General features: G+C 45.4%; 1 protein-coding gene across 1 annotated transcript; it reads right to left on the bottom strand.

The window, feature by feature from the left end:
* Positions 1–5,245: 5,245 nt before the first annotated feature.
* On the bottom strand, positions 5,246–5,773 carry LOC113735898 (uncharacterized). The gene has a single exon (XM_027262866.1). The coding sequence runs from the start codon at positions 5,771–5,773 to the stop codon at positions 5,246–5,248; it is 528 nt and encodes a 175-aa protein (XP_027118667.1).
* Between the last annotated feature and the right edge of the window lie 3,251 nt (positions 5,774–9,024).

Below are 9,024 nucleotides of genomic sequence, written 5' to 3'. Positions count from 1 at the left end.
CCATGTACCAACCTTTTTGTGCTTTCTAGCTTCTAAGTTTGCCATATGTTTATCTTTTATGATTTTCTATATGCATTTTTCCTTTTTCGGGTGGGTAAAATCTCCATTTGGCACATTTCTGAAAGATCTTCCCCCCGCCCCCCCCACTCCCCCCCCCCAACTCTATTGAGTCGTGAATCATTCCGTCTCTTGATATTTCTCCCTTATGGTTCTAGATTACAAATCCTTTGGAAATTCTACAAAACTGGCAAAAAAGAAAATGACATAGACAACCTCAACAGTTTGTTTGCAAAAAAGTAGCAAGAAACTTTGGTTCTCATTAGGGGTGGCAATGGGGCGGGGTTGGGGCGGAAGACCCCTCCCCCACCCCCCGCCCATTGCCTATAATTCCCCTCTCCCCACCCTGCCCTGCTTCCCCCGCAAGGGCACCCGTGGAGTTAAAGAAGTTTTATTATAATTAAATTTTAGCAAATAATTAAGTACTAAAATATAAACACATCACCAAATTATTATTCGTTATAACTTCACAATTGAAACTTATAAAAATAATTAAAAAAAGTTATTTGAATATAATCTAATATGATAAAACAAATATAACTAAAATAATCAATTTTTTACTTTTGATACAAATACAATCACTAAATTATTATTGTATTTTTTTAAAAAAATTATTATTGTATTAAGTGTAGTTAAGAATTTAATATAAATGTATTAATAAATTTAGTATAAATAATTAATCATTTTTATTAATAGACATGTATAATTAGTAGTATAATTGATAATATCATTATATATATAATTATGTACATATATATTTTTTTTCAAACGGCCCTGCCCCGTTTCAAAACGGAGGGAAAAAAATTCCCCCCACCCTACGCCCCACGGGCACCCGCCCTCATTGCCATCCTTAGTTCTCAGGACTCTTTGTTTTACTTTGGACTTACCAAGTCTCCTTAATTGTTGTTTAGTTCGTTTTAGGATTGCTATCCTAAAATGTAGCACTATTACTTCATTAGATATTCAAGAAAGTTCTTTTCCAAAAGTGTATTAATACAAGAATTCTTAACTTTTTTGTGTCCAATCAGAATTTTTTGAGCTCTTACTTGTACTTAGTTTACTTGATTTGATTTTTTCTTTTTGTGGTTAAATAAGATGGAAGAAGAGGAACCTTGAAGCAAGTGATGGTAATTATGATGTAGGCTTTGACATTCAATCTTAATAAGACTTAAGTATTTGTGTTCAGGAAGGAGATTAATTGTATCAATTGCAATGGCAATGCCAGGTGAAGAATTCAAAGGATGTTTTGCTTGACTCGCCATTTTGCGCTGGAGTTTATGACACTCAGAGTTAGTATGGCCTAAGCGATGAAAATATCGACACTCAGTAGTCGATTTATTGGTGGAAGCAGGTGGCAAGGATGTAGATTGATGACATGTCAAAGAATGAAGAATAGCAAGGACCATATCAGCAGAGTGCGGAATAGAAATGTGCCTGTGAGTTTCTTCAGACATTAGGTCTTTTTTTTTTTTTTGCTAAAGTATTTGTAACCTTATTTGCTTCTCTAGGAACCCATTGAACATCAACATGAATTTGTTCTAATAAAACCAATCGCACATCTTCAATGTTTTTTTTTTTTTAAAGCAAAAGCCTTAGCCCCTAAAAGCAAAACGGAAGTTACAAAAATTTTGCAGATCCAAAGCCAAAAGTCCCCTAGTACGAGTCGGCAACTGTGAGCCCTTAGTGAAAATAACTCGAGTACCTGACATGGCCCCATATGCAGCTAGCGAATCCGCCACTGTATTCTCCTCCCGGTAGCAATGGCAGAAGTGGTGAGAGCTTGGCTCACCCATTCGAATAGCACGAACTATAGGCCGAATCCCCGCGGGGACTCCCCATTCCCCCCTTAAACACTTAATCAGAACCAGGCAGTCAGATTCTACGATTAACTGAGAGACCCCTACTTGGCGCCCCAATTGAAACCCCAAGAGGAGTGCGCGAGCCTCCGCCTGCAAAGAGTCCACACCACCAAATGAATCCGCAAAAGCAACAATAAACCTCCCACACGAATCCCTAATCACCCCTCCGCCCCCGCTACCACGCTCTGTGGCACAACCATCAGTGTTTAACTTGAAGCAGCCCGTCGTAGGGAAAGCCCACCTGACCGCCGTTGCAGTTAAAGCCCTCCGAACCACAGACAGGGCCTTCAGAAGTTCATCCCATTGGCCAAGCACCGTAATACCCGAAAAATGGGCTCTGACAAGCATTCTTACCTCATGTACAATAAGAGCTCGAACCTGCGAGCCGCCAATCTTGCGACCCTCGAACTGGACATATTCCTGGCCTGCCATAGAAACCATAAAATGAGGATTGGGAGAATACGCATTAACCAGCGTATAACCTTACCTTTCACGGGGAGTAACCACCAAGTGGCGCACCGGGAACGAATCGTGGCAGCCGATGTCGATAATCCAAGAGAATGCTCAAAAAACGCCCATGTCGCAGAGGCTAGCTGCCCTGTTAAGAAAACATGTTCCATCGTCTCTAACTGGCCAAGCACACAGCAGTGACATTTAGAAGGACCATGAATTTGGAACTTTTCGAGCACGTCATCCATCGGCAACTGGCCGTTCACTAAATTCCACATAAAGAAAGATAATTTACGCGGGATGAAGGAATGCCAAAAGAAAGAGAAAACCCAGGAGCGAGCCCTAGCCGGCCGAACAAGTTGATATGCCGACCTAATCGAGAAAACTCCTGAAGGATCCCGTAACCAAACTAGGGTATCTGGATCCAACCCAAAACAGAAAAAGGATCCCTGGGCAGCGTCCCTAATCACTGCGGGCACCGATGCCAAAGCCGAATAATCCCATCTCCCTTCTCGTAAAAAAGCCGTAGCCCTTGCATCCGACGCCTCCTCAGGAAACCTCCACGCCAATGGGCCTAGCCCACTCCAATTATCCCGCCAGAAAGCCACCTCCCCTCTCGAGAGATCCCACAACAACCAATGCTCCATGGTTGTACGGGCGCTAAGCATACGTTTACACGTAGCAGACAATTGGACAGGAAACGGACCTTGATTTGGATGCAGAGGCCCGAAATATCTAGCCCTCATGAACTACGCCCAGAGAGATTGCCCATGTCTAAACATCCACCAAAGCTTACAGGAGAAAGCCTCCACAATCGCCTGAAGAGACCGAAAACCAACCCCTCCTTCCTCCACCGGAAAACATAAATTCTCCCACTTCGACCAGTGCCGTTTCGCTCCAAACTCCGTCTCACCCCAAAAGAACCTCGCCAAAACCCTCTCCAGATCAGAAATCACCCCCTTTGGGGGCTCTATTACCGCAAGAAGATGAATAGGCATGGACGACAATACATGCTTAATCAATAGGGCCCGAGCACTCATAGATAACCACCGACCATGCCAGGAGGCATTCCGTTGGGAAACTTTAGTCAGCAAGTCAGAAAATAAGGCTTTCACTCATCTCCCCTCAAACAACGGGCATCCCAAGTACGTGACCGGTAAAGATCTAGGACAGAAACTAGTGACGTGAGCAATTATCTTCCTGCGAGCCACCGAAGTCTTCTTGCCAACCAAAAAACAGCTCTTCGCCACGTTCACCAGCTGCCCTGACACCTCCTGATAACCCTGTAGCACCTCCCTGACACACTCCAAGGACCGCTTTCCACCATTGCAGAAAACGATGACGTCATCAGCATAGGCCAGATGTGTCAGTGGCGGAGAGTCCCGCGACACCAAGAATGGGACAAACATCGAGTCTCGAGGTAGCTCATTCAAGCGCCTAGACAAAACCTCCGCTGCAATAATAAATAGGGCCGGGGATAAAGGGTCCCCTTGACGCAACCCACGAGAGGATTGGAAGAATCCGCAAGGCTTCCCATTAACCAGAACCGAAAAATGACACGACGAGATCAGCCTCCAAACCATATCAAGCCATTGCTCCCCAAATCCAAACTGTCTCATAACTTGGATGAGGAAATTCCAAGATACCCGATCATACGCCTTGGCCATGTCTAGTTTGAGAGCAACATTAGATCCCCGCACCTTCTTCTCTAACGCCGAGCACATCTCTAAGGCCAGCAAAATGTTATCCGAGATTTGTCGACCCTTTACAAAGCCACTCTGTTGCGGCGAAATTATTTTTGGCAGCACGCTTTCCAAGCGCCTTGCTAACAGCTTGGAAATGATTTTATTGATAAAATTGCACAAGCTAATCGAGCGAAACTCTGAGAAAGAGGAAGCCCCGGGAACCTTGGGAATCAAAGCCAACCATGTAGACGTATAGCCCCAGGGTAGCTCCGCTCCTGCAAAAAAATCACCAACCGCCCTGACAATATCCACCTTCACTATCTCCCAACAAGTCGTGAAAAAAGTCCCCTTGAAGCCATCTGGACCCGAACTACTCTCACCATCCATCTGGAAAACGACTGACCTGATTTCCTCCTCTGTGGGGAACCGTTGGAGACTCGCATTATCCTGTTCAGTAATAATCGACGGGATCACCCTAAGTAGAGAGGGGTCCACCTGCCCCCGGTCAGGTTGTGACAGAATGCCCTCAAAGAAAGCAACCACCAAATCCTCAATCCGGCCGGCCTCCTCCGTCCAAACCCCGTCACCATCTTTTACCCGATGTATAAACGAGCGAGCCCTCCGCTGCTTCACCTGTGCATGGAAAAACTTAGAATTGGCATCCCCCTCCCGAAGCCACAGCAAGCATGCCTTCTGACGCCAAAAGCCCGCCTCCGTAAGCAACGATTGCTTGAATTCACCCTGAGCCTGTACCAGCTGATATAGCCATTCCTCTAATGGACCCTCCTCTAAAGAGCATTCCAGAGCCGAGACCTTCGCCTCATGCTCCCTCACACGATCAAATATATTCTCAAAAACCTCTTTATTCCATCTGCGCAATGCCTGCTTTACCGCTTTTAGCTTCCTGAGTAGGACTTTAATCGGCCGCCCCTCACCCTGCCCCTCCCATGCCTGCCTAACCACACTCTGGAAATCAGGATGCGACCTCCAAACATCAAGGAATCGAAAATTGGTAGGAACCCCACCCCTCGCCATAGAACAAGAGACTAACAAAGGAGAGTGATTTGAAGCAACCCTACTCAAATGGGCAACCGACGTGGTGACCGATAGGTTCAACCACTCCTGGTTAACGAAAACCCTGTCTAAGCGCTTCCAAACCCTGGCTCTGCCCCAACGATTGTTACACCATGTAAACTAGGATCCAGTGAACCCCAAGTCTGCCAAATCAGCATCCTCAATTAAGCCTAGGAAGGAGTCCGACTCCCTCGCACAAAAAGGACGCCCCCCTTTCTTTTCATTGGCACCAGTAATAACATTGAAATCTCCTAGAACTATCACCGGTCCCCCTCGTGGGCAGACCCCCACCAACTGACGCCAGAGCACCTCACGCTCTTGGGAAACACACGAGGCATGAACAAAAACCGCAACAAAGGAACTCCGTAAGGCGGAGTGAGTCACCCGCAGCGCCAAAAACTGAGACGAGGCAGCCAACAAGTCGCAACTGAAATCATGGTCAAACATCACCAACAACCTGCTCTCCGCATTAGAGATAGCCTGGGGGAAACCTAACTTTTGACAAATAATATCAAGACGCACGCGACCCACCTTCGGTTCGCACAAAGCTAACAAAGAGATCTTATGCATCTGCTTCAACTTCCTCAACCGAGCTATGGTAAGGGCATTATCCACGCCCCTAACATTCCAGAAGAGGGCTTTAATCATGACCGCGGTCTTAGAAAATAAGGAGGGGGCGAACCACCCTTCTTCCTGTCACGACGACTCACTACCATATGCCAGTTTCCAGAATCCCTCAACCCCTCCAACCCCTACTGCAAAACCCCTAAGGCCGAACCCGTTTCCACGCTGGCCTTACGAGGAGACAAATTGAGATTCGCGACCATAGCTCCCTGTTGATCCCCCACCTCCACCCAAACCTGGTCCACCAGAATTGGAGCCGCTAGACCCCCATTCTCACAGCCCAAAGCTGCCGTGTCCGCCTCCTCAAACACCTCCTCAGGTTCCTGAATCACTTGGTCTGCCAGCATGTGAATGATAGAATCCGCAGCCGCCTCAACTGCCCCCTCCACCAGCGCCGCAGCAGACAGACCATACTGCTGAAGAAAAACATCACCATCCCGCATTTCTCCTGGTAGCATCCCAATCTCAGCAGGCCGCGACGCATCCGAGCGCTCCACCTCCAGACATTCAGTAGCAGCAACACTCTGCAGCATCACAACATCCCCCACCGTATCAAGAACAGCACCCTCCAGACCTTGCCCCCCAACCTCAGGCTGCACCGCATCTCCCTCTACCCCAACAACAACCACACCATCCCGACTGTGCCCCTTGTGAGGAGATGACAGCCGACCCTCCGTCCCCAACACCTCCGACACCCCAACAGTTTTTGGCTTAAGCTGCGCTTTGGAAGGACGCAACTCTGGATGCTTCACATGACACAGGCCCTCTTCATGCCCTTGCCGATAGCAATGACCGCAATAGTTGGGCAGCTTCTTAGGGATGAGAGCCTGCCAGAAACCATCCCCATCCCCCATATTAACCCATACCCTTGAAGGGAATGACTTCAACAAATCCACTTCAACACATACCCACGCCACATTTGGGCGAGTAAAGGAGGAAGTAGCCGCATCCACAAACAATGGAGTCCCCAAACAAGAAACAATGTGAAAAAGACACGGTTTAGCAAACAAATGAATGGGCAGCTTAGGTAATCGAAACCAGACAGGAACTAGAGACGATTCCCTGTCCACATGGAACTTAGAACTCCACTTGAATACCCTCATTGGACAACCACACACATACCACAAATTCCTTGACCAGACACGGATGAAATCTGCCTCCCCATTAAACTTCAACAGGACATGCCTGGCGTCTAAAAGACCCACAGAAACAGAATCCTTTAAGTCAAGAGAAGAGAAGAACTTACGTACTTCCGGGAGCAAAGGTCGCCCTCTGGAAAATTTCCCAACAAGCGTGAATGTGAACGGCGAAGCAATAGCTGCAATGTCTGCCGCATTGAAAACCACCGCAGGCTCCCCACGGTGCGTAGACACTGCCGCCTGGACATTCACCACTTCCGCCAGCAACTGGTTCGCAAACAAGGCTGAGAAAGACTTCTTCTTGAATGTAGGAGAGATTGAAGGTCCCCCACTCGAGGGTGGAGGGGCAGCTGCGGCTGCCATGCCCCAAAGACACGCAAAACCCTAAACTTCTAAAAAAGGAAACCTCGGTAGAGAGAAAAATTCGTCCCAATAGAGTCCCCCTAAGCTTAAATAATTGGCCCCTTCAATGTTATTAAGTCTTTCAGAGTAGTATCAAGAGAAAGAAGTAACTTCCTATTGAGAAGAGAGGTGCGAGTAGCCTCAAAAATATCAAGCAATGCCATATGAAATTGAATAAGGCAATGAGTATCGGGATAGGCATAAACCTTATCTACTTCATTTTTATACTTCCACCGTGGTTCAGATTTAGTAATCTCATCCCAATCACATACCATATAGAAATAGAAATCATGAACAGAATGACCAAGTTATTGTTTTATAGCATGCAGAAAAAGAGACTGTTGATATTGATGAGAAGATTAGTTGCAGTATATTGATCTACCAAAAAATCCCAGACTCTCTTAGTAGTATCAAAAGGTTTGAAGAGGCGATTGATTGACAGCACGGAAGTGTTAGTGATCCAAGTGATAATTTTATGATTTTCAATATCCCACTCTTCAAAGTGTGCGTTGAATTTTTCAGAAGATTCTTCAGCAGTAGCAAGAGTGAAAGTTACACTAGCAATGACATATTTCCATAGTTTACGTCCACGAAGAAAATTTTTGAAAAGCTTAAGTCCAGTGAGAATAATTGATGCCATCAAGAATCACTACAATAATTTTAGACTCTTCATAAATTGTCAGATTAATGCAAGTCTGATGCAAAAGGGATGGTTGACCAAGGCACTGCGAGCGGAGTTTAAGTTGAGCTAGATGGTCCGATGACTCGAGCCCGTGCCAAGAAGCTTAAGGAGTCAATGTTATGACGCCCGAAAGGAAAAAAAAAATGCTGGTGAACAGTGTTAGCAAATCCGGCCGCATATCCGGCCAGTTCTTGGCCGGATTGCTGGCTAGATTGAGTTGGCCATTTGAAAAAAAAATTTGGTTTTTCTTCTGCCTTGAATCCAGCAGACTATCCGGCCGGATCCTATCGTGTCCAGCTTTTCTTAGCGATTAAGTCTTCACTTTTGACTATATTTGGGGTTCAAAAATCCCCTTTTCTTCCTCCATCAGCTGACCGAACCTCTTGGGGAGCAAAACAAGAGAGAAAACTCCTTTCTCTTCCTTTGTTTTCCTTCATTAATCTTGCGAGGTTTCTTTAAATTTCTGAAATCTACTCCGATTAACTTCATATCTAAGGTGATTGCTAGCTATTGGTGGAGTTGTTTTGGAGGGTCAAGCACTGAGCTACCTTGTTTCTTGTGGTTGTAAGGTAAGTGGCCAAGAAATCCTCTCTTTGTTCCTCATAATCGGAAATTAGTGGCTTGTAAAGGTTAAAGATGCTATTTTGTGGATGATTTCATGATTTCAAGTAGAGTTTGACCAATTTTTGATTTATTGGAGAATTTCTGATTTTATATGATTATTGTTAGTTGGTCATGGAATGATAGTTTGAGATAGTGTAAAATGGAGCCTTTGTGTGTTAGTTGTGGTTAATTGCAGAAAATTTTAGACTTTGTGCGGAAATTTCAGTTTTAGGGTTTTAATTTGGTGTTTTCTTAGGGTTGGTGCTTGGGCTCTTACTTGGTTAAGCTTTAAGGGTATTGTAGCCCTAATTATGTGTGTTTTATATCCTATGATTTGTATGTGTAATGGTGATTGAATTGAGATGAGTATTGATGTTATTTATAGGATGAAAAATAAGGAAATTAAAGGGAAATGCTGTCCAATCTTTGAGAGCATTTGATAGTTGTGT

The sequence above is a fragment of the Coffea arabica genome, chromosome 3c, assembly GCF_036785885.1.
Source record: "Coffea arabica cultivar ET-39 chromosome 3c, Coffea Arabica ET-39 HiFi, whole genome shotgun sequence".
Lineage (NCBI taxonomy): Eukaryota > Viridiplantae > Streptophyta > Magnoliopsida > Gentianales > Rubiaceae > Coffea > Coffea arabica.
This window is presented reverse-complemented; position numbering and strand designations above follow the sequence as displayed.